A 26,915-nucleotide genomic window follows, 5' to 3' on the forward strand; every position below is an offset into this window, starting at 1 on the left:
ACTCTACTCCATCACTTAGCCTTGGGAGATAAAGAAGCAGCGAACACAAACTCCTTACTTCAAGCAAGCAGTGAGACAACTTTCTTGTTTGTGTTTTGAGTCATGCTTCTCCCTCTTCACTGTCTATATCCAGAGAAGATTCTTTAAGAAGTGGTTACTGCTTTTAATATATTTCATAGGTATTAATCTGTGGTACACGTGAGTATCAGCATTACCATTTTAACACTGTTGATTTAAGAAATCAGTATCAAGCTAGAGTAAAATCTGATTTCTTTCACTGACTCTCAGCCATCTCAATGGTTTGCTACAATGGTTCTTCCACTGTTAATGACTTTTGAGAGTATGGATTTCACCATCCATTACTGAACATGCTGAAAGATGTCACAAAGCTCCAGCCACATATTCTCAGAGCTTCTTCCCAAATAGCATCCCCTACTGCTTATGGGGAATCTGAACAGCAAGTGAATTAATGAGCAGCTGCTGATTGCATGCTAGCCTTCAAGACTCTCACCACTGCTGGTCTATAAAAGACTTTCAACAAATTCCTGGGGTGTTGGAATCGATGTGAATTGTTTTCACTAGGAACAAGAAGGATATTTGATCAGAACAGCCTTTCGGTTTATGGAATCTTTTCCACCACCAACTCTCACACCAACTCACACACATGCATGCTCTCTGACGCGGTTCACATTTACCTTTCCTCTCTGTCCCTAAAACTAAAATTTGAAATTCCTGTTCTTTACAGACAATTCATCCATACAACGAAATTTCACTGTGATTTCCCTGGTCTAAAGTAGCACTTCAAGAGAGCAAAGACTACCCTTAAATATTACCCTACTTAAGAAGGAAGATGTAATTCTCCCTTCAAGTTTCCCAATGCCCCAGTCCCTAATAATACGCATTGCTATTAATCAAATCTCCATATAACTAATTTAATTAGAAACTCAAGGGCCTTTTGTTTCTTTAAAATGCAAACTCAAAATGATCAGAACGTAAAGGAAACGCTGAAAAGTCTCCCCAAACAATCCAGAACGTATTCCAATACGTTTACACAGAAGGAAGTTCACCACTGAACAGGAAATTATGGAGGACTGAGGGGCATCTCATCGAGACTTTTGTAAGACTTACAGGTTTACAATGAACTTCAAAGGAATGTGTTCAACTGAAGCTTCCCAAATGTGGCTAAGGACTAAGCAGTTTTTGGAATTCTTTTCTTAGCCCTACTTGTTTTGTTCCTCTTCCAACAACTCAGGATACATGGGGCAGTCTGAACATACATAGTTGGAAGCTTAACAAAGCTGCTCTACCTACGGGATGGTGCGCACTCTATGCTTCCTCTGCTTCCCACTCATTTATATCAGAGATGAGGTGGTACAGGTCAAAAAAAAGGAAGAATGAGGGAATTCCTCCATGCAGCGTCTGGCTCTCGAGCTGCTAGATTCCTCAGGCTCTTCATGTTGCTGTGCCTCAGCAACCAGAAAACTGAACATTCAGTTCTTCAGACTCCTTTTTTCTCTCTGTAGCAAAACGTAGCTGCCAGCCATATTTGGAGCCTAACAATTTTACTGGGAAGGAATTCAATGCTAGCAAGGAAACTTAAAAACACAGTGTGAAAATAAGCCTGCAGGAACAGCAGAGAGGCTACAAAATGCTTCCCATAATACTGGGTACGGAGTGTGTGTGAATAGACACACATATACAAACAGGCTTACAATTCTGACATTGCCTTGGGAAAGCACATTTCCATGAAGTAATTCTGACATTCTTCAAACAAAACCCACAGCATTTAATGAATAAAACACAACAGAATGAACAAATGTTTTATTGGCATGTTCATTGTTGTAAACAGCATCTGGCATGAAAAAGTTTACCAAAATCGTTTGATTGTTATAAATTAGGTGCTTTTCCAAAAACTAAGGAGAATTGTTCTCTATTGATCTTTATGGACCAAAGCAAAAAAAAATGGCTGTTCCTAGGCTTTGCAAGGACATCATGTTGACTGCATCAATCTCTGCATCACAACCTGAACTACCAAGTTTATATGCCGAGGTGTTAAAGGTTGCCCCAGTACTTAACTACATATAGCTATGGAATCAAATCCAGGCAAACATAAAATGAATTTCAATGGGTGGAGAAGAAGCAAACTTGTAATAGTCTCAAAAACAAGATGTACAAAAAGTAGCTAAAACAGAACGAAAGCTTAATTAACAAGGAGAAATACAACCCTAAGGTACCCAGCACTGTCAAACAAAATGAATACAAATTTAAATAGGCAACTACATTTTCAAACTCAATGGATGGTGATATGTGAAAAGAAATACCATGGAAAACAGCTGAACTGCAGTTCTGTTATATGGACAGGGCAAATTTTATTTACACATTGGATGAAATATCATAGAGCTGCTCACCAGCTTCCATAACCTGCTAAAAACCAGTTTACCTTACAACAGCGCTTCTGCAAAAAGAACCAACACCTGCTGGCCGCTTCAGACAAACCTCTGAGACCACCTGTTTCGTGGAAGAGTATTCTCAGACCTCACAACTGCAGCACTTCCATCACATCTTCAACCCCTTTTCGCTGCTTTTTAGAACCCAGGTGTTAACATATGCTTCAGACTCTCTGATGAGGTAATGTGTGTATCAGTGAAACAAACAAAAAAGGATTCTTTCATGGCCTTTGCACAGCTTTTATTATTAAGCTATGATATCCTGTTTGAGGCTAGTTTCACTAGCTACTATGTGCACACTGTCCTCAAAAATTTCCACTCGTTTCCCTCCCCACCCATTTTTTAGTTCTAATCTTTTATTTGCACATCCCTTTTAGCTTTACAGTACATTTGACTATAGTGCACAATATGATTCCAAGTCAAACAGCGACCCAACAGGGCACTGTGCTGCTGATTGGTAGCACAGCCCAATCAGTGCTGGTGTCAGCGCTTTACACCTAATGAGCGTCCTGCCGTAATGGCACTACACAGTAGTAGTGAACCTTCTTATTTTAAACAAAAAAAATTCCCCAGGGAAAATGCTATAGCAAATATCAGTCTTGAATCAAATCTTTATTTGGTGCTCCATCCAGATAAATTTTTAGTGCTTTCTCTTTACGAGGAGAGTAGGTTACTCGGTGTCCAGTTTTCTGGAGTCTGCTGCTTTCTTTTTTCATCAGTTCGTTTCTCTGTTCATCTGTTAATTCCATTAATTCTTCGGTTTTATCCCTAAAAGGAAAACACACGTCAAAAATCTACGTTCAATTAACTACAATAGTGATTAGATTTCTTTAGTTCTCCCCTGCTGGTGCAGCTTAGTAAAAAAAACAACCCAAACCAAACCAAGAACTAAACATAACGTTCCACACAAATGCTTCTCTTCTCCAGTGACTAATATTAATCCTAGTCTGCTTTTTATTCAGTATTCCTACAGTAGACCAAGCAGAAAACAGCAAGAACCAAGACTATATTCCATCTACCTGATTATACTTACTCTCTGTGAATAATTATGACTGTTCTTATGACTCCACCACAACACCAACAGCTAGAGGAAATTCAGATACACTCAAGAACAGCAATTTTGTATTTAGCACTGACTTGAGAAAGAGAATTGAGCAAAAGGGAACACTGTTTATTTTCTTAAAACAAGCAAACCCAAACAGTTAGTAGTCAGGTTTGTATGAAGCTGAGAAGCCCAAATATTACAGTTCCATGTTCTCAATCCTCTCACACAAGCATTTCTCCTTTAAGAAAACAAATAGAATGGTTAAGCTTCTGTTGATTGCATCACCCCTCGAATCTTAAGCACAGATTTTATGCACTACTATTCTGTAATGAAGTACGTACCTATAAAATATTACTGCACCGTCATCACAAATGTACAGAGGCCAGACATTCAGTGTCGATACTTTAGGATTCCAGTCCAAGTCTTGGTGAATCTCTAGGACAGAAATGTCACATGGAAACGTTCCTCTACCCTGAGAAGGAAGCAATTGCAGATGAAAAAGTTACACAATCACATACACCAATTAAATGCAGAGGAAAAAAAAGAAAAAGATCTTACCTTTGCAAACTCAATATTTTCTAAGGGTATTCCGCTTAATTCACTCAGCTGTGAAGTGAAAAAAATGGATGTAAGTACTATTCTACAACATCATGCTACATCTACACAAATCCACAGACCTGCCAAATCTAGAAGCTAACATACTCAAGTTGTCACATGATGTAAAGTGTTAGTACAAAATTGCAGTGACAAAGTGCACACTTTCAGAACTTTTGAAATTACCAACGTGTCACACCAGTGACACTTCGTGTGGCAGTTTCATCACATTCCTGAATTCATAGCAAGGCAACAATAAAATAAAAACAATTAATAGAATCCACGACACAAAGTCACCAACTGCCTCGAGTTAAATCTTTAGGTCCAGCAGTTTCCTTTCTGTATCAAATGTAAACTATCACAGTCAAGGGGGGAAGCGCATGAAGCTGTAAAATACGGATGCCTTAACCTCATCTACATACACCACACTTCCTACCATAATCAAGAATGATAAGGCTTGGAAGGGACCTGCAGAGATCATGGAGTCCAACCACCTGCTAAAGCAGGTTCCCTACTGCAGGGCACACAGGTAGGTGGTCCAGGCAGGTTCTGAGTGTCTTCACAGAAGGAGACTCCACAGCCATTCCAGTGTTCTGTGACACTCACAGTAAAGATGATTTTCCTCATGTTCACGTGGACCTTCCTGTGTATCAGTTTGTTCCCATTTCCCCTTGTTCTATCACTTGAAAAGAGGCTGTCCCCATCCACTTGACTCCCACCCGTTAGGTATCTGCTGAGCAATCTCATGGTGCACACAGACTCAGCACTGCCTTGGCCTTAACTCGAAGAGAGGCTGCAGCCTTGTCTCCAGGGCAGCGCAGATATTAACCTGGATTTGTTTTTATCCATGGCTGATTATTTCCCCAAAATTCGGGGATTTCATTTCTAAGATTCTTGCCTCAGCTCTTCTGGTATGCTGAACTAAAAAGAGCAGACTAATAGCCAGCTTAAGGTTCCAACTCTCATTTCCTTAGCAAACAAGATTAACTCAACAAATACTAACAAAACCCAGCAAATTTCTGAAATATATCAGCCCTACTATCTGCTGATAATTTGGCTAGCAGAAAAGATCTGGATGAACACCTCTGTTACTACAGATGTCAAATTCAAATTTATCATACTGGTGTGACCAACAGAATTAGCAGCATTCCTTTAGAGAGGCTTTCAAGTTGCTCCCTGCAACTTTTTCCTTTCTTAAGAAACCCAAGAAAAGCTGACTTCCTCTTCAGATAAAAATGAAGATGAAAGCTGAATGATGCTCCTCTTTCCAGCCTATACAAAAAATCCTATTAATATCTGAATTAAGACTGGCAGCCTTGATAACAGGATTTTTGCTGACATCAACATCTATGGGGTCCTTCTTCCATCTTAGTATTCCTATATGTAAACAATCATTCCTAAGAACCACATGATAAACCAAATTAATCAAATAGCCCCATTATAAAACACACTCCCCACTCTAGACTTCTGCTAGTATGGCACACACTGTTGAAAAGTTCCGGTCTTAGGAGGAAAAAAAGTACTAAAGTCACGATACCGCTGTGCTTCCCAACAGAAGACATGAATAAGACATTCAGAAACCATGAGAAACTTGCATGGTTTGTAGATTTTACCTTTTCTTTTAATTCCTCAACACCGCTGCTTTCTAGCACTACTTCCTGGAAGGAATCTAGCTTCATCTCTGATGGCCTCCATCGTCTTGATAAAACTGCAAGTTGTGACATGGATTTCATCTTTTCTATTCCTTAGAAAGAGAAGAAAGTTTATGACATTAACACCACAAAGTGGTTTATTTAAAATTAGGAGTTACCCATAGCAAATGCACACTCAGGTATTGAAGGCTCATTACACACACATACAAACTGCCCATTAAACATTACGTAACTGTGAAAATGCTGCAGGCAGCCTACTAAGGAAGAGGAGAAAGAACAGGAAAAGTGGGACTCGGACTTAATTTCAAGCAATCTGCCATAGACAATATCCCTTACAAGCAGTGCCATGTACTCCTCTGCAGGATGTGTTCTTCCATCCCATCCAGCTTAGTCACACACAAAATATCCAAACACCCAGTCAGAGGCTGACCTTCTGATCTTGCATTTGCACGGCCTTCCTCTGCAATCTGGTAATTATTCATGTGCTTCACTTTTCTCAAAGTAGAGCTTTTCACATTTCACTTCTAGCTTTCACACACTAACTACACACTTGTTACTGAAGTCTGCTTTACACCTACCACCTTTAAAATATGTATTGCCTCCAGATTTCTTATACCAGGGCTTTCTCTGGTAGACAGGGTAACGCCATGAACATCACAATCAAATAAGCATAAATAATACAAAAGGGCTGATGTTACCACTTCTAAACTGGTTTAAAATTTAATTTCACCTATAGAATACACAACTTCAACATTTATGTCTACTATTACGTGCTTGTGGTGCATGAAACCACCACTGTTCAAGCTTCTAAACATCTTCTACAATTCTATGACTGCGTTTGTGCTACCTTTCAACACTTAAGCTGTTGTCCAAAATGAAGGTACAATCAATGAAATCCTTCTTGGCATGTCTGAAGCAATTATCTAAGCTTCCTTCAGAACCACAGAACAATTTAAATACGCATGTAACACTGACAGGACATAAACCCACTATTCCAAGGAAATTAGCTGTAAAATGCTCTAAGTCACATTATTTACTTGACTAACGTGCTTAGCTGAAAAACAAGATGAAACAAGTGCTGACAGAACTTTAAAGCAGTTGACCTTATGCTCCTCCAACAACAATTCAGGTGTGAGCCGATACATATTTCCAGTCCATCTGCAGGACTGCAGAACCTCCAATGTTCATTTTAATATCTTGCATGTTTTGACATAATTGCTGAAACTAAAAATACCATCATTCATCACTTGTCCAAAAGAGCTCACTGTACTGGAGCAACAGTTATGTTGGACTTCCTGAAGCATGCATGCTTGTGAAAAAGTTTCTGAACAAATGCAATCTACATTCCTTATCTATACGTGATGAGAAATGGCAGAGAAAAAGCAGCATGGCCTAACTTTCTCCCTTAAGTTGCCCCTGAAAACACACGTCAGTTTAATTAGTCTTGCATGAAAAAAGAAGGGAATTGCATTTTCTACTGTTCTCTAAATAAAAGCTCTACCATGATCTTCACTTTCTGTATAATTATTACCATCAAGTATTTCTAGGAAAACCTCCCAATTGCTTGAAATATTGATATCTTCTTCATAGATATGATAATCCAGAAACACAGTCCCTGGGTTCTTCCAGGTTTTCTTCCGTAGACGAAACCTGTAAGTAAATGACAGAGGAAATTCAACCAATTAACAGTGTCATGGAGTTACAAATGGAACATTGTTTTTTTTTTCTTTTTTTTTTTTCTTTTAGTGGAACTGAAATGTAACTCATTCACATGAGGGTAGGTAGGGCTTAGCAGCAGTAATTTTAACATCCTGAGATATTCCTGACAGCATGCTGTCACCAGTCTGGTAGAGCAGCATCAATCAAAGAAAACAAGCCTGCACATGCTTGCTCAGAGCAAGAAATCCATAAGAACTTGGAGGAAGAAAGCAACTTCTTATGCAGCATAGGCAGAGTACTACCAGAAGCTTCCAAAAGTTATCCCTGCCTTTCTTGTTGTTTTTGTGTGAAGAGATTAGTATGGAAGACTGGTATCTGGTTTACATTCTTGGTTCTACTGCGTCAATATGCACGATAAAAGCATGAGCTTTATTCAGATGCAACTAAATACTGGTATGAACAACTAAAATGGAAATAAAGACAAGCAGAACACTAATAAGAATGGTTTCTACACACAGAAGCCAAATACTGTTATGTGCCCAGGAGCACATATAGCATTAGACAACACAATACAAGTGTGGCAGACAAAAATCCTTTGGCCAAGTCATAGTGACATAAGTAGAAATTACCTGGTCCAGATCTACATTTTTACTCCTTTTCTCAACAGGAAACGTTTTTACTATTTTATTCTTTTTTATGTGAACAGATTTACTTAATGCTCTTCTTTCTGAATAAAGCTAACATTTCTTTCATCTAAACCTGTAGTCATTTTGCACACAGACATTTCAAGGTAGATACAATTCCCTCTATCATTTTACATGGAAAAAAAGCCAAAAAATGGTGAAGTTAATTCTTTTCACAATTCACAATTGGATTTAAACACCACAGTAACTTATTTCCGCTCCTTTGCTAATATTCTTCCTTCCCACGAGAGAAAAGATACACACTTTAAAGTAATATTTAGTCATTTAACTTCAGCCCTGGTTGCAAAATGTTTACCTGTCAATTGTTAAGTCCAGGCCACACTGTTCTCGAAGCTGAGGGAGCAGCTCCTCTTTGGACTGCCGGACGGTCATTCCCTTCGCAAAAACTGCATCTAGGAGAAACTTGCATGGCTGGGAACATGGCAAATAGAAAACATTAGAGAAATTATTGATAATACATATCATTAATGATTATATATATAATAGATATTTATATATAAAATATAACTAACAGAAAAAAGTAATTTGTCTTCTAATCTTGTCTCTGCCCTTGAGGCCAGTCCCACTCACCTAGCAAAATAATTATTTTCTATAAACAAGACTGATTAAAATCAGGATTCAATTACAGTGCAGTCACCCTTTGACAAGCCCCCCAAAAACTACCAAATGCATGCCACTGCAGAAGTAGCATCAGGTTCCCTTATTACTAATTGCTGCCATTATATTAACATTTCAAACAATTTGGAAAGTGCTGATGAAAGAGCTTTCAAGATAAATAAGCCACAGGATGATAAATATGCCACTCTCTTGGCTTACACTGGGCAGATAGGCCAGAACACCACGACTGGAAGTTATTCTTGGACTACTCTCACCGTCTGCTTAACTAGTTCAGTTTCAGTACCACATACTTTTCCTTTATTAATATATATATATTCTGCAGTTTGGTCCAAACCATGAAATCAGAAATTAAGATGCACATTACATCAACTTTTGAAGACTCCTATCTGTACAACGAGATCAACTTCCCACATCTCAAAAGATGCTACAAGCAAGTGAGCCGTATTACTACAAGGTATTTTTGTTTCTACACTCCTTTAGGACTGCCCTGTGCAGAAGGGATAGGCACCTGCCTACAGCCACCACCTGCCCTGCATGATTGCAGCAAGTTCTATTTGTTACCTATTACTGAAAACAGCAACAAGAAGCCAGGACAGTTTTTATTTGTAAAGAGTACTACATAACTAAACACATTTAAGGAAAACAAGGAGCGATCTTTGTTTGTCCTCTACTTATACTGCAGAAATAAAGATGTGAAAGGCTGCAGATCACATTCCAACTGCATATTCTAAGGCACATGAAAAAAAATAGCCTGAAATTCCCTTTCTTAATCTAGGGAAAGCTGCAGAAAAGCTCAGAAAAAAGGGTTCTATTTAGCAAGGTTTCAGAGGAAAATCCAAGTGCCACAGCACTTAGTATAATTTTCATAAATCACTATTAATCAATCTCATTTACAACTCCTTACCTCTGGTTCATTTACCAAAAGCTGATAGACTTTGACTCTGTATTCACCCTTCTTAAGGGCTCTTCCAAGTCTAATAGTTATCTGTAAAGATAAAGTAGTGTTAGAAGTGGCATTACAATCAAAATCACATTTGATAACAATACCAAGATTAAAGCAACGATTTAAACCAGCAACTAACAACAAGTTGCAGTTATTATCTTAAACTTGGCTATATTGTACCAACGCATTTTTTCCCCAAAATAAGTTCTGAATAACCTTGTTGTCATCAGAAAATGATGAAAGTGTCTCATTGAGCCGAACACTCTCAAACTCTTGATTGTTGGCATAAACTCTAAAGACTTTGAAGTGAGAGGATGGAACTCCAACAAAAGGCTCCAACTGTTGCTTGAAGGCAGACAGTGTAATTCTTTTATCAACGTGCACCACCAACCCTAAACAAAAATGAAGATGAAATTAGCACGGAGCACTCAAAGTGAAAAAACACAGTCTATTATTTTCATATATATAACCCTACTAATTATAAAGGGCATTCCGGTAACTTGTACGAGCTTTGTTGCATTTGAAATGTTTATGGGCTGATACTCCTGAAGACACAGCAGTTCCAAACTGCCCTATTTTTCTAACAGCAACATTTTCAGAATGAAAAGGGTTGGTTATAACTCTATTTTGGAATGTCACATGGTATCACAAGGCAAGCTCAAGTCTAGATTAAGGACTTTTCACACTGAATAGTTTTGCATTTACAAAAACATTCTGGTTGCATAATATTCTAGAACATAAGTAACTTGCCTTTAGAAATCGTGTTTCTTAATATATGTAGTTTGGATATAAACCACAAACTATACTGTCTTGGTTTCAAGAGGGTCAGAATTGATTTTTCCTTTAGTGTTTGGTATGCCATATTTTGGCTTTCAGAGCCAAACAATGCTGATAACACACTGATGGCTTAGCTGTTGCTGAGTGGCAGCTTCAGAAGGCCAAGGATATTGCAGTTTTCAGTTTCTCATATTGTCTTGTATGTCTCTACTGTATGACATCGTGTGAAAATAAATAAATACAACCAAAGGGAATTGGCCAGGACAGGGACAGCTGCTGCCCAGGGACTGGCTGCTAATCAGTTGGCAGGTGGTGAGCAATTGCACTGTGCATCACCTGTTCTGTAAATATCTATTATATTATTATTACTCTTATTATTGTTTTTAATCTGAACCCACAAGTTATTCTTTGCCATCCTACTGGGAGGGGCCGAATGAGCAAACAGCCGTGTGGTGCTGAGCTGCCCACTGGGGTAAACCACAACACTGAGTACTTTTTATTTCCAATGAGTCCAACACAGCCATAGCGTACAACAGAATTTGCTATATGAACAGTAGTTGACTGAGTTATAAAAACCCGTCCATGCTGCTGTACTAAGAAAAGCTTTCAGATGTCCACTCGTACAGAGCACCACAAAATGTGCCAAAGGTACTCTAAATAACATCTGCATTTAACCAGACCTACCAAAAAAAGGGAAAATTCAAGCAGTTCAAGCAAGAGTAGCAACAAAGAGAAGTCTTCCCAATCCACCCCTTCCATGAGATGGTTTTTTTTTTTCCCCAAACTCTTGTAACAGCTTCACTAAAATTTCTCTCAGTGCAATTTTTATTAAAGAAACATTTTCACTTCATTAATAAGATTGAATCCTTATCTATTATTCTTACATCAGGATTTCTGGATTCAGTGTTAAGCCTTTGCCTTTCAAAGGTTTATTATATCCAGCTGTTAATCTTTCTTCTGTTAATCATAAAACATACAGAGCCACTGATTGCTGTTTCTGAATAATTTATCATCTTTATGACCTTAAGATCTCTCATGCTGAATGCACACCACCATTCTCACATATGCCACATGCTTCTTTTACCTTCTGTGTTTCAATTAATATAAAAGCAACAGTCTACTGAATTAACCGATGAACATAAAGCATACTTGAATTTTCATCAGGTAGAATGATTTGGATTTTTCAGCTTAACTGAAATGTTAATAGAATTATTGCTCTGCGAATCACAGTAATTAACCACGTTCTGAAACAGCCAAACCATCCTCAGCACATAAAATGACTTTCCTTTCACTGCAAGATAATTCAACTTCTCCAGAAAATACCTTCACCAGGAGAACAGATGCATCACAGACAGATGTAACATGTTCTTAGGAAGAAAAGACAGTGTTTAAGTACACTGAAAACCTAACTGATATTGTCTGCTTGCAACTGAACGTGGCACATCTCACCCTCGCACTTTCATTAGCTTTAATTTGACATAAAAACACGTTTTTCAAAACTGTAATTAGACTTGAAGGAGCATACAAATTAAAAAATAAACTAAACTTCACGAGCATTTAAGGCACACGATAGTAGACAAAGATACATACATTTCTGCTTATCTCCTGAACCTTCATCTGCAGTGTAGGGTTCTGACTTGAAGTACACATATTGTGTTTCTCCTCTACTCTTGCCGCTTTCATCATATTCGCTGTCTGTTCCAGAATCTTCTTCTGCCGTGTCCCAGGTTTCTTTCTTCCCCTGATTTGCTTTTGATCGCCTACTACTTGTGATACTGTGAGAATCAAGTCCGTTAGCCAAGGGAATCGGGGCATTGTCCACATTGCATAGAGTATCACTGCTGTGACTAGAACTGAGGATATCGCTGTCCACTGAACTCGTACTCCTGTCATTATTTACATCTGAATCCGACCGTTCCTCAGACTGGAGATTCTCTGGATCAGAAATCTGAATTTGGTTTTCAAGTTCTCTGTTTTCTACCGATGCTGAAGAGTCTATTTCATTTGAAGGGGATTCGATATTTTCAAAATCGCTGGCTTCTGTGCTTTTGCTGCTGTCTCCATTATCACCCTCCTGTTGCTGCTGCTGCAGGGACAAACTTTTAAGCTTCTCAGTGCTTTCTTCCAGAATTGCCTCAACACATTTCATGTTGCCTGCAGGTCCTTTTACCCTTTCACAGGCTTCATCCAAGTTGCCCAAATCTCCAGTCTTCTGATAAACGGATTGTCTAAACTGAGATCCAGGCGACTTCTCTGGTAACGAGACATACAGCCTGATTGTATTTGCATGACGATCCAGAAGTTTCCATAAGTGAGAATCCGTATATGCCACGTGACGATCTAAAGACTCTGAACTTTCAATAAATACCTAAACATAAAATAATAGTGGTTTTACCAGGTAGCATTACATTAAATAATAAAAGCAATAGCAGCAAACACATAGGATTGAGCATTCATTACATCAATAAGAAACGCAGTCTTTAAGCAAACATTTTTAAATGTATCTTAAGACAGAAACTAAGGAATCACAGCTTAGTAACAATTTCCCTTTTTTTATTTTCATAATCATGCTCAGATTAGAGTGACCTGTAACCAGGCTGACCAGCTGCACTACACATTATTTACAACACAAAGCTTTAATCTGTACAGTAACACTAGCAGCAGTAGTAGCAAGATCAACAAGTACAGTCTTCACTTTCTAGTACAACATCGCTAATAAGAAACCTTGAAAGGCATACAAGGGTAAACAATAGAGCAATTGAGAATACAAGCAACCAAATTTCTCTTTTTCCTTTCTCAAAGATCACCATGTGAATGTGAAAGGCTTTAAAGTAACTGGATAACAAGTCAGTGACATTATTTTGCTCCTTTACTAATCTTTGCTCATCCACTATACTGTGATCTTGAGCCTAAGTTTCAAAGCCAAATGACACGTAACATAGCTGGAAGGTGTGCTACTGTAGTACAGAGAACAACACTACCAATGTTATTTAACTACAAACATTACTTAAGTTTTCAGTTGCTCTTTTTGTGAATGCTTGTCCTCAGTAACACACTAACTTTGGGTTAGTCCTGAAGTGGTCGGGCAGTTGGACTAGATCTTTAAAAGGTCCCTTCCAACCTTTCTATTCTATTCGAGCTATAACTGGAAATAATAAGTCTTTTCAGAAAAAATACAGAATTGGCTAGGGGAATTCCTGAATTTAAGATTAAGATCTACCAAGAACTTGCTCTTAGCTTTGAAGTTTGCTTCATAAGATCTTTAACAGTGTTGAGAAGCTGATCGTAAGATTTAAAAGCTAAGGGTTTCAGAGTAATGCTAACCACTCTGTCCTAGGAGATGACTACAAATCTCTGTCATAAGGATTTTTAACTCAGCACCATATGAACCTCTGATTCTGATATAACCAGATTTCTGATTATGAATCTGCTCTACCTTGTCATGTACACTAGGTTTTATAAACAGCCCACAGAATTTGCTGACACTGTAATATCTTCTAGTTTCCAAAATATTAAATACTTCAGAGAATAGTAAAATAAGTGACTGCTATCCTTTGTAAATTTTATACAGGCTTCCCTCCCACTTGCAATACAGTCTTGTAAGATAATGCCACGTAGATACATGGACAGTTTCAAAATCAGAACATCTACCTTATTGCTTCTAAAAAAGCCTTCAGCTTTCAGCGTTTTGCTGGGAACATTCAGAAGACGCAAATCATTGTAGCACCGTTCTAACACCACCCGCGTTGTTTCAGCAGGCAGATGCGTAGCCTGAAATAAGACAAGCACAGGAAGTTAAAGTGCATTATACAATTTCAAATACTGCAACATGAACAATCATTTTAAGTGAAATGTGAAGTTTCGTATTGATTTAAGAATTGTAAAGACAGCAGCAGGAAAATCACCACAAACTGTGCAGTCTCAGTTGCTTTCTTCCATCCTTTGACACATAACAGCTTTTTCACAAGACCGGGAGACTAAAATGGCTTGACTTTGCAGACAACTAACAAACTTGGCAACTAGTAATAAAATCAATGTCAATACCATTCTAAGGGTACAAAACCAGCTGAAAATCAAAAATATTTTCAAGCATCAGGTTTTGTGCACATACCCTTAATTCAAACCTCATTCTACAATGAATATTATGAGGTTACACTGAACTGAGTCATACAGAACTAAGAGAAATGGCTGTTTTCTTCCAGTTAAATGGAAGCACCAATATTCCAAGGCCCGAGACAATGTCAATTACAAGTCCATAGTCAATTCTACAGCTTTCTAAGTGGCTGCTGGGATGAGGAGGGTTTGTGGAAAGCATATGGGCAACTGTGGCTACTAGTTTTAATTACCAGAGCCAATGGGGGGAAGTTGCATGTTGTATCAGTGATATGGTTAAAGAATTCAACAGTTCTGCTATTGACAGAATAACTTACTGATGTGATTGAATTTACAAGTCTAAAAGAAAACCGGCTTGACCCTTCAGCTTCTCCAAAGACCAGATTATCTGGTTAGTTTGTAAACATCAGGGCCAGACAGTAGCTAACTCTGTGCAAAAGTCAGGGTAGACCTACAGACAGATCGAGTAGACTGCTCTTTTTAGCAGCAGTAAGTAAACAGACAAGCTCAACCGCAACAACTAACCAAATCTTATGACACACGGAACAAATTGTGCTGTAAAAGTGCAAGGTCTTTATAGTTTTTAAAGTTACTACATATTTTTAGAGCAAGAATAAATGAAAATTGTGTAATACATATTTGTGAACAATGGTAAATTACCTTTGAAATTAGCTGTTTGAATTCTGAAACTGTCTGATTCAAATAAGCTCGTACACTTATTGGAGGAGCAACAGATTCAGTCTTCAGGTCAACTACGTGAACTTTTACCATGACCTCTGTAGGGATGAGGAGAAAAAAAACCACAGATATATCAAGAAAATTCAAAAGGCAAAAAAAAGAAAAAGCGTACCATTGTCTGATATACTGGTTAAGGGGTTTCATTAAATCCATGCAAACAGCAATGAATTTGAAAAGGTGTACAATTTCAGAATTTCATTTTTAATGCCAGAGGCAAAACTGTTCTATATTATCCAAGTCTTATTTCCCTACCACCATGTAATACATCTGTTTCCCCTGTCTTTGTCTATTTGCAATCATGTGACTTACCACCAGGCTTATAGCACTGGAAAATTTGGTCAGGTCTTCTTGTTTCCAACAGTAAGTCAAACATGTACGTTGATTTGACGCCTCCAAGCAATAAACCCATTGGTGTATCCTCTTCTCCTTCGTAAGATCGTTCCAAGTAGTCATGGAACTCATCGTATTTGACAAGACGACAGCAATCCAGAGGGACGGCGTCTTCTAAATCCATCAGCTAAACAGACAAAAAGAAATGCCATTTAATAATGGCTTTTTTTTGGGTTTAGTTCTTCCCTTGTAAGCTAGAAATCTCAGTGCACACACATTCAATCATTTAATCTACTGTGTTTAAAAAAAAAAAAAAAAAAACAACAGGTACATTCACAGTGTATGCTATACATAAATGATAAACACAGCCACAGAAGCCTGCATCACAACCCAGAAAAAAGGGGATTTTGAGATGCAAGTATAGGAAAACACGCTATATCAGATACCAAACAGCATCTTAGACATCTGATGAAGTTATGTGCATTAATCTTCCAAAAGAAATGTTAAATTATTCCAAATCCATACGGCCTTGCCTGTAGTCCATCAGTCAAAGATGCGTATGTCAAGAACTAGGAGTAGGTAAGCAAAAATACCCTTCCTTAGCTCTTTGTAAAAACATATGCTTTGGTGCCTACTGATGTTCTGTATTAGCTATGCAGGATGTTTCTTGAAATTACTCCCTCACCATAATTCCATTGCAAAATTCTTACTGAAATATCAACATAAATGACCAAAATTCTTTCAACCTACGGAGGCTATGGAGAGTCTACCAGAAATTCCCACTGTGATTTTAGAATAAGGGTCGTATTGCCTTTTAAAAGGGCAGGCTGTATCACTCCCAACAGACATCATCTGACAGCTAACAACAGACAAGTCAGTCAATACTTCCAACTAGAACTCCACTTCAAAAAGGAAAAATAAACCAACAAACAAAACAGCAAACAATCCCACAGCGCTAGAAATTCAAACATCACAGTAGAAAAATTATATCTAATAATTTTAATATTCTAATATGCATAGCATACCTTGTAAGCTATTCCCACAGCCTCCTTCAGCGTTTTATCCTTATGAACTTCTAATTTGTTTTCCATCATTATCTGTTTTGTTGGATGCATACAGAACAATTTAATCTGTGAAACAAAATAAAGAAAAAATTAACAACAGTAGTTTATTGTACATATTGAAATAGATTAATTTACAAACTTATTTTCAAACTATCTAAAATGTATCCTCAGCTCTCATCCAGCTGTAGGAAAGCTTCCCTTCAGCTGGTTAAACAGCTGCAGACAGAACACACAAACTGCACAGTAGATAGCACTGTATTCTGTCACACAAAGTTAAAATTAAAACTTTCCCTCCAAAACAAAACCAAAATGTGCATAGGAAGAGCAAATGTGAAATTCCTTTTTGATGTATGCACATTTCACAGATGTAGGAAACCTTCCAATAAAGCTAGTTGGTTCTCAGGAAGACTGGGTAACAGACATGCTTGTAAATTATAAATGTCGTTTTGTAGTTATCTAATTTGTTGCCAGAAAAAGAATTCTTCCTTTCTGCTAAATTATTTGTTTAAATCAGCCTATGAAACATCAATCCACAACTCAAAGGGTCACAACACTTGAAGATTTCATAGCATGAGCAGTCAGTGCATGGCATTTTCAGCAAAACACATTTTGCTGAAATCAAGAGATTCTGAGCTAGAGTTGGTTTTTGTTTTTTTAAACACTAGCTCGTTCACATGGAAGATATGAAGTCAACAAGAACCTCTAGTTATTACCTCTAACAGGTTCCTCCACAAGCTTCCAGTAGATATACAATTCAGATGTACATTTATTACGAGCACATTTGCAATGTAATAACAAATAACAATTAATAGCAGAAACAATACATGGAAAATTACTGCTATTATTATTCAGTAGAAATTCTAACCTTGCAAGTGTTGCGCTCAATTTCCCGTTGCCTCTTTTCTTGCTCTTCCAGTTCTCTCTCTTTCTGCACCAATTGCTTAATATGGTCAGGATACTCGTGTGACTCAAGAAACTCTATCAGAAAAGAACACAAACAACAGAACAATCTGTCCTGTTCCCTTTTTCAAGATTTAAATGGAACTGAAATCAACTGCTTCCCTTGGCAAACTATGAGGGCTGCTCCAAAAGCAATGCCTCCTATTTTATTAGATTGGCCCACCATGTCATAGGCAGATGTGGGTGGTATGACAGAGACTGATCCCTCCCACCAATATTCCCTTGAATTTTGTTGCCATGTGACAGATGGCAGCAGAGGCGCTGTCTGACAGAATGGCATCTGATATGGAAAAAGGGATGAACAAAGGTGTTTCACTGAATTCATCCATGCCGAAAAAATGGCACCACTGACGCTTATTGAGACTTACTGAAGGTCTGTGTTGGAAAAGTGTTCTGTAGCTGAGAATTTATCAAATAGTGCTATTGTGTTCTATCTGCTGTAGTTTCCATTACTTTCAGGGCAACCTATATACATCAGCAATATCAGACCATGTTATTAGTACAGGAAAGTTAATATTTCAGTACTGGTAGGGAAGTTTTGCCATTGTAAATAAATACACTACAACTGACTGCTCACAAGAGTGCTTTTATAATAAAACAAAAATCTGTTCTAAAAATGATTGACCTGATGAAAGTTAAAGTATCATCTTTATTGTGATAAAACATAGCCCTTAGTACAGTGTACTTCATGATATTTTGTCACATAAAGTAGAATACGCAATATTTCATCTTAAAAACGCAGCCCTCACAATCCTGCAAGACATCACCAGAAGGATCTTGGCAAACAGCTTCTCAAGGCTAAAAAATGGTTTTAAGAAATGTGAAATAACAGATTCAGTTTCTCCATGTTAAGCAATTGTCCATCAGAGAAGATAATGGAAAATCTTTTCCAAAGAGGGTTCTTGGCGCAAAGATTTTCCTCAGGAGTGTTAAGTTCTATTTAGTTTTAACCTTCACACAACCTGTCATCAATTCTTGTTTCAATTACTTAAATACTGAAACAACTGTACCATTTTTTCCTTCAGACTTACTACTTCATCTATCAATAGATGAAAAATTGTTTAAACAGCATCCTCCTTGCGCTTACGTTCAAAATGAAGATAATCAAAGTGTCTGCTTCAGGTACTATTACTTTAAAAGCAGATTTATTTCTACAAGCACACTGTGCACATACCATGAATTCTCAGAAACGGAAGCCAACAAAATTGGTTTTATGGGATACTTGAGTATTTTTTCTCCAAAGAAAATGCCACTGTTCAATTTTATGGTGAAAACAGTAGAAGTACTCTGTTTGATGAAATAGACTTCCGCAGAAAATGTGGTTTGCATTTATTATGCTTCAAGACACAAAAATATAGTGACATAGAAGTAATTGCAAGTTATTAATTTTATTAAAAAGAACTATAAAGTTAAAGTTTAATCTTTGATTTTTTGTTTGTGTTTAAAAAAGTTCATTTTAGTTATCCCTGCACTGATAATTTCTATCCTTATTCTTCCTAATGATCATCCTCAGATTCTCAATATTTTGTTAAAAAAGTTAAAGGACACTGGTAACTAGTTCATATTTCTTATCAAGTATTTACAGCATTAAAATACAAGAAAAAGTGTGCTTTCCCCCCCCCAAGGATCTTCTACTCCCTTCTCCACTGGACATACAACTTCCTATTATCTGCACATCAAATGCTGGAATTCAACAACCAGCTCAAAAGCTAACCTCTATTCTACCAAACCATGATTTTCTACTGCATCACTTCTGTGAGGTCAAACAGATTTTAACTGAGAAACATGATTATTTTTAAGAAAAGAAAATATATTTTTATAGCTTCCACAAAAGAAATGTATTCTGAAACTGTATAGTTGTTAGTAACATGAACGATCTGACACCCTATCTGAATGAAGTCTCCAAAGAGATATTCCAGTTTGAATACAAATAGAATCTTCATTTTTCACTGAGACATTTCAAAGAATAATCAACCTGTCAGCTACTACATGGTGCTGGGCATCTTCCAAACTCTGATGCGCTAAATCAGACGTAAGGAATAAAAAAGAATGTAACACCTCAGATCTGTGTCTTGCTCTATAACTCAGAGTATCTTGCCTGCTAAGAAGCTAAAAGCAAAGGCTGATTGTATCATGTAAAACCTAGCTGACAGGAAGTTCACGACTCATTTTTAAGTGAAGAAAATATTTTTTGTTCTGCTACCAAGAATGGCAATAGCAGAGCACCTCAGTTTATTCAATCAACCAGCATATCAGGCATTCAGATCCATAATGTAAAAAAAAAAACCAAAAAAAATTGGGATGGCTACATAATTATTATGAATTACAATTAACAGAGTAATGAAAAGCTGTAAAAGAGTCCCCTATATGAAAGCTACGTCAGCTTACCTTAAAAAAAAAAAATAAAATAAAATCAACACCATCAAGCCCTTCTCCCCCAAAATTAGGGCTCTCATTCACACAAAAATGTTTCCCTACTCCAAAATAGGATCGTATTAGTTTAGAAACTCGAAACATACTTACTTGCATTCCTTGCTGGATCCTTCAGTCTATATATTAGCATATATGCATTTGTGGAGCTGGTGGAGAAAAAGAATATTTACCTGAATTTATCAGATAGGAGGACATCGTTCATTTCAAAAGTTGGTTTATTTCCCCATTACTATCAGTAAAAGCTACATTGCACTTATCTTAGTAGCACTCAAACCACAGAAAAATTTTCAAAAGTCAACATTATGCTATTCTAAATGAACTTAAGCAGCAGTCACGATAGCTTTTAACATTACTTGGAGTATCAACTCTTATTTTGAAGCTAACCTGTTAAGCACAAGTCTTCAGCCATTCCTTTGCTTACATCAGCCACCAGAAAGGAATGTAGGGCTGCAGGACTTACCTAGCAAAAGCACTGGAATAATAGCCTCTGCTTCCAGAAGACCCACCATATGTTTTCTTAATATCTTCCTGAGTTATCTAACAGAAAAAAAATAAAAAATAAAAATAAAAAAAAATAATAAAAAAAAAAATCAATGAAATGATTATTTGAAAAACTTGTGATAATTGGTACACACTCATTCTCATTACAAAAGATGGCATTACTTATTAACACAATATTAATTGTTAGTATTTCAAAAACGTTCCAGATCTGCTTTTTTATAGACTGGAACAAAAATCTGTTTCAATGTGATGATCAGCTTCTTCATTTTACAGTGAATTTCACAGATCTACAAATACACTTCTCCAAGCAAGGAAGTATTCTCAGCGTATATAGGAAGGCCAAACTCTAAATCCAGCAGTCTGTATGTGGATAAAGGCTTCTGTTTAAACCATCCCTTGCTCAGCATCAAGATTTTATTGGCACAGGATGAGAACTGGCCATAAAGTCTGGTATGCTGGAGCCTGCTTTTTACAACCTTCATCATAATAGAGAGAGAGAGAGAGAGAGAGAGAAAGACAGAGAGAGAGAGAACTACTATGCTTAAATTGTTATGGGAAGAATGTGCTATATTCTACTTATACAGAAAACAGAGGGTAACACAAGGAAACTGAAGGAAAGATAAATGTATCAAGTAGAAGCTACAGACCAACTGCTCCAATCATATAGGCTGAATCAGAACACAGATGACCTCACATCTCAGTCAGCTGAACCAGGTAGACTCAGCTGTGACACTGTCCAGACAACTAATGTTGCAGGTTGGTTTTACTGCACAGTTTGAGCAAAAACAGATCATGCCTCAGACAATGGACTAAAACGCAACCTGACCAGCAACTATCAAGAATATAGAAGGGGTCATACTGAGAACTGGTGCCACAGTGTAATTGACAGCTGGTAAACAATGGTCATACACTACCTGATATACACTGCTGCCTGCAAGTAGAAAGTGTGCTGTGACTTTGACTGCAATGCAAAAATTCAGGAGGGGTGAGGGGAGAATAGAAATAAAAAGGCTCCTGCTTCAAAGAGGTAGGGGCTAAGATCTGTAACCAGCACCAAAAGCATGTGGCAAACAAAACTGGAAAGGGAGGGAGGCAGCTGGAGAAAAAGAAAAACAATTAATAGTCCTGCTACTCTCCACCCTTTGATTCACCATAAAAAGGATACATCAAACAAACAAACTAGAGTGCAACAGCTCTGTCAAATGCAGGCGAAAAATCACATGAAAAATAGGAACACACTGATTCATTTATATGTACCTAAGACAACAAAAGCATCAGTTTTACCTTGCTAACATGTTGATCATTAAAGCTGTACCACTGGTCGTCACTAAAAGACTTTATACAGGCATAGTAATGGCCACCAGCAGCACTTCCAGAATGGACCATAACAGAAAAGAGTTCATACAGTAAAGAATTCTGCAGAGAGAAGAAAAAAGGTGTAGTAAAATACACTAAGAAAAGGTAAGCAAACTATTTTAAAAGTATTTTAAAACATTAACTCAAGAATATAAATAGTTGTACGTTACAAGAGAGATCCGTGCAACAGGAATGCATTACTGCAGCAGATGCAGTTTCAACTCCAATATGCTAAATACTATACAGGAGTATATAATAAAAGAAATAAACATGAGTTTCCCCCTTTGGCTGCAGGAGAGAGTTGGAGGAAGGGGAAAAAAAAAAAAAAAAAGACTTCAGACATGGAAGTGTGGTTTTTGGGACAGCATTAATGCACTAAGTCAATTAATGTGTCTCTTTTCAGAACAAACTCTGAATGTGAAAATAGACTAACAGAAACCTACAGTAATTTCCATACCTAGAAAGAAATAGCAGAGTAACACAGTGAGACATGAAATTAGCATTACTGAAAATAATCCTCAGGCTGAAAAATACATAGACTCTGAAAATATAAACTATGAGGGGCTCTGATTCATAAAAAATGAATCAGAAAAATTCACAATTTCTCTTGCTAAACTAAGATACTTTTGCAGCAAATGCTGCAAAAGCAGCACGCTTTTGACCACACTCTTCAAAATAAAACACTGCTTATTATTTCCATTTGTGTTGGACTGACCCCATTCAGTAACTAAGCAATCACTCAGCCTGCTCTCCCTGAGTGGGATGCTGGAAAGAATCCCAAGAGTAAAAGTAAGAAAACTTGTGGGTGGAGACAACCATTTAGTAACTGAAGGAAAGAAGACAGAAGTGGCACAAAGGCAATCTCTTGCTACTTGCTATCAGCACATCAATGCCCAGTCAGCTTCTAAGTAACATTATTTTGTAAAGAACAAACTCCCAGCTTTAACTGCTGAAGATATTAGATGGCATGGAATATCCCTCTAGTCAATTCAGGTCACCTTGACACTGTATAAGAACTGTGCAGTATCAGCTAAAAACACTGGTGTGGTATCAACACTGTTTTAGTCACAACTCCAAAACTGAGCATCATATAGGCTCCTGCAAAAAAAGTTAAATCCATACCAACCAGATGCAGTACATTTCTAAACATACCTTTTCACTGCCTACTTTAGCAATTCTTTCTGCTGCGCTGTTGCTTTCGAGGCAGATTCCTTCATCAACTCCATCATCATTAGAAAAATCATTGCTCATCTGGTCACTGTGACAACTGCCCTCATTTTCTGCCCCGCTATCAGTGCAACTCTCAGTCTGAGGAGACTTCTTAAAAATAAACATTAATATTATACAACATTTGAAGTCACACGGAACAAGAAATCACATTTGAGAATTACAAATTAAAATCTGTAAAATAATGAAAAAAACTAAATCCTACAGACATCTGCAAATCAATGCAAAGATCTGATTTATTTCTGTCACAGCGTATTTAGTCTGCCTTTTAGATCAGTGTTTCCACATCTTGCATGAATCTAAATGGTAATTACTTGGCAAGCTTACATCAGTTACTAGCCTATCCCATTTACAAAGTTTATTCAAATACTTCTAAGTCTAATAGCAGATGAGAAAATGCTGTTATAACATTCCCACATTAATTAGAAGTGATTGAACCAGAAATATTTTCATTCACAGTCAAACGTTTCCCGTCCCAACTCAATGGACAGAGTTCAGCAGAAGACTTATTACTCTTCTAATAACTTACAAGCAAGATGTCACCCACAATACAAATGCAGTTCATTAAGTACAAGCTGATTAAGTACAGGAAGTGCTATTTCCTGATTGTCTTTACTCCGGAAAATTCATCTGATTTTCTAAAAGTTTATAACAGTCTCCAGTTCTCCCAGATCAATCCCAAATCATCCTCATCTGGCTCCCTGTTAACATTCTGAGAGCTATGGAATTGTTTACAAGGTATAACTTGTAAACTGCAAGGTTTTTTGTTTTGGTGGTTTTTTTTTGTTTGTTTTTAAACACAGACAAAATATTTTCATTTGCATATCAATATAGTATTTCTCTTATATGACAAACAGGAGTCCACTCCTGGGTAAATTATAGACACTAAAAAGATGCTATCAAGTGACAATGCTTTCATTGTCAGGCATGTTAAATACTTCTTGGTGAACGTAATGGCACAAAACAAATCTTGGCCAAAACTAGAAACAGAAAACAGAAGTGAATTTTTTTCTCCCTAGACGGAAGAAAAAAATTCATGTTTTCTGGACTATCTTCCAGTATTCTGTTTCAAAACTTTATGTTAGCTCTTGTAAGCAAAACAGATTCACACTTACATAACATTTCACTCTGGATTTGTACAGGGTAAAGATCTGAGACGTACTTTTAAATCCCTCATTAAGATGTCATAGAATATCAGAGTTGAAAGGGTTGGACAAGGATCACTGCGTCCAACCCTCAGCTCCACACAGGACCACCCAAAACCCAGACATCTTAGAGCACTGTCCAAACGCTCCTTGAACTCTGGCAGCAAAGTGCCATGCCCACAGCCTTGGGTAGCCTGTTTCAGTGCCTGATCACTTTCTGGTCAAGAGTTTTTTCTAAACACCCATACTAACCTTCCCCAACGCATCTCCGTGCCATTCCCTTGGGTCTTACTGCCATCACCAAGAGCAGAGCGCAGAGCTGCCCTTCCGCTCCCTGGGAGGAGCTTTAGGCCACCATGAGACCTACCCCTCAGCCTCCACTTATCTGGGCTTCTGTGAGCAAACCAAGGTACCTCAATCATGTCCTCACGTCTTGTTCCCTAGATCCTCCATCACCTTTGTTAATTTCCTTTGGATGCTCCTTACTAGCTGTGTGTCTTTTTTGACACAACTCAAAAATGCACACAGTACTTGAGGTGAGACTGCAACAGTGTGGAGGAGAGTGGGATAATTTCCCCACACAACTGGCTGGCAGTGCTAGGCCTAATAAGATAAACCAGAAACATGCTTCTTTATGGAAGCATGGAAAACCTAACAGGAATTAGAAAACATGCTCCCATTACAAAATACGGAAAATCCTCTGACAGACATGAAAAATTCCGATTAATACATTGCCACGGCTAAAGAAAATTTTACGTAGGTGAAAGCTAAAATGGCTTTCATAAGTCAACCCTTGAATTTCCTCAACAAGAAACTTCAAGAAAATGGAAGACTACTTTTCTTTAAAACAAAAATCTTTACCTCATCTTCAACATCAATGAAGATACTCATGTCTAACTCCTCAGGAAAAGTCATACGATCATTCAGTTTAATTCTGTGCATAGTGGTATAATCAAAGTCAAATCTCTTCAGTTGTAACGTCAACAGATATGGAAAATGCAAGAACCGCAGGCCCTAAACAAAGCAAAGAGAAGATTATGCTACCATTGCTAAGACTAATCTTTAGCAAAAGTAATTTTCACAAATGATCTGGGCAGTGCTTACCTTCCTTGCATCACACTTCTTCTTACATCGCTCACAAAAATACTGATTGGGGCCATCAAGAATCTCAGGCTGAATGAAAGCATGCAATGCTTCTTCCTAATAATGAAAAGAGGTTACCTGATTTTTGAAGAACTTTTACAACATATGTATAAATAACCTTATCATAGAGTTACAAACACACACAAATTACTTGCATCACCGAAATCAGAAAATTTGAATAACAAATTCAGATTTTTGAAAACTGAATTAAGTGTCATTATGTGACTTAGAGGTTTCACTGTTTATCACATATATTGTGAGCTGTGCTTTAATATTAAAGCTCCCCAGAACTTGATTATTTTTGAGCTATGCAATCATTCATCTATTTTTCAATTGTTATATGATTAACGTTGCTGTTCCTCAAGATCATTAATTTGTATCTCTTCCAATTTTCTATGATGTAATCTTTAAAGCAAAACCAGTTTTGACTATTAGGACATTTATTAATACAATTTCAAATATTCTTTCTAGTAATAGTCTATAAAAAAAAAACTAGTGAAAAAATTTCTACCTTGTGCAGTCCACAATACCTCCTGCCTGCCAATTTTGTAACTGTTACCTTTGAAGAGGTAACCCTTGGGAAGTCTCAGAACTAGTAAACATTTCTAACATCCCCAGTACATACACTTCAAAAGATACCACAAGAGATGAAGTAATAGATCTGTATGAAAAAAGGCCATTTCATCTTTCTTGTACTTCACTGAAGCACAGGTTGGAAGGAACTTCTGGACTATCTCCAGTTAAAGTTTTAACTTTCAGCATAGTAAAATGCCATAATAAACACTTCAAACTAATTTTTGCGTGGCTTAAGATAGGTATTTAAGAATCCAGTTTTCTACACAGAAATGCATCATCATGCAGTTAGTAGTTCGATATGAACGTACATTACTGCTTGTATTTACTTAATATCTGTGAACAGAAGCAGTATAGAATCTTTATGAGAAGATGCATAATGACTAACAATTAAGCAAAGCTTATTAGAAAAAGCTACTAATTTCCACCTCAGATTTTTAGAGCTCATACAGTTTTTCCACATCCAATACATACAACTAAAAATAAAAGACCTTACTAACCTAGCTTAGATTTCTAAGACATTAAACAAAAGTAAGTACCACATCATCCATATTCTTATTTTCTTTCATAGTTTTAGTTTGGCCATGACACCACATACAAAGCAAGTTTACAGAAAAGTAGTTCTAACTCGTCTCTGCTCAAAAAAACAAAAAAAATCTACTAGCACTCATACTTAAACCTTCAGCAGAAAAGTTACAAAAGATAATGATCTCTAAAAACATTTACAACTCTATTTGCCATATCTCCAGAATACCGTTATCAATGCTAGTTATCAAACCATTTTTGCCCAGATAAGTTATGGATGCCCCATCCTTGGGGTTGTTCAAGGTCAAGGTTGGACAGGACCGTGGGCAGCCTGGTCTAGGGTAGGAACCCTGCCCATAGGAGGGAGA

At 37.3% G+C, this 26,915-nt stretch overlaps 1 protein-coding gene across 11 annotated transcripts in view; it reads right to left on the reverse strand.

Moving 5' to 3' along the window:
* Positions 1–3,040: 3,040 nt before the first annotated feature.
* USP47 (ubiquitin specific peptidase 47) overlaps positions 3,041–26,915 on the reverse strand; it is a gene marked incomplete at both ends in the record, with an annotated part of 50,822 nt that continues 26,947 nt past the window's right edge. For 6 of the 11 annotated variants that reach the window (XM_079536633.1, XM_079536641.1, XM_079536640.1 and 3 more), the window contains 20 exons: positions 3,041–3,215; positions 3,834–3,964; positions 4,051–4,098; positions 5,700–5,830; positions 7,270–7,388; positions 8,397–8,512; positions 9,624–9,704; positions 9,879–10,054; positions 12,030–12,807; positions 14,091–14,210; positions 15,213–15,328; positions 15,600–15,807; positions 16,646–16,750; positions 17,550–17,662; positions 20,168–20,223; positions 20,538–20,614; positions 21,863–21,994; positions 23,087–23,254; positions 25,168–25,320; positions 25,411–25,506. In XM_079536633.1, coding sequence (XP_079392759.1) covers positions 3,041–3,215; positions 3,834–3,964; positions 4,051–4,098; positions 5,700–5,830; positions 7,270–7,388; positions 8,397–8,512; positions 9,624–9,704; positions 9,879–10,054; positions 12,030–12,807; positions 14,091–14,210; positions 15,213–15,328; positions 15,600–15,807; positions 16,646–16,750; positions 17,550–17,662; positions 20,168–20,223; positions 20,538–20,614; positions 21,863–21,994; positions 23,087–23,254; positions 25,168–25,320; positions 25,411–25,506 — 3,099 coding nt within the window. The remainder of the gene's footprint in view (positions 3,216–3,833; positions 3,965–4,050; positions 4,099–5,699; positions 5,831–7,269; positions 7,389–8,396; positions 8,513–9,623; positions 9,705–9,878; positions 10,055–12,029; positions 12,808–14,090; positions 14,211–15,212; positions 15,329–15,599; positions 15,808–16,645; positions 16,751–17,549; positions 17,663–20,167; positions 20,224–20,537; positions 20,615–21,862; positions 21,995–23,086; positions 23,255–25,167; positions 25,321–25,410; positions 25,507–26,915) is intronic. The other 5 variants (XM_079536642.1, XM_079536637.1, XM_079536638.1 and 2 more) reach the window with 4 other exon arrangements.

This window comes from Tetrao urogallus (genome assembly GCF_951394365.1).
Source record: "Tetrao urogallus genome assembly, chromosome: 6".
Taxonomy (NCBI): Eukaryota; Metazoa; Chordata; class Aves; order Galliformes; family Phasianidae; genus Tetrao; species Tetrao urogallus.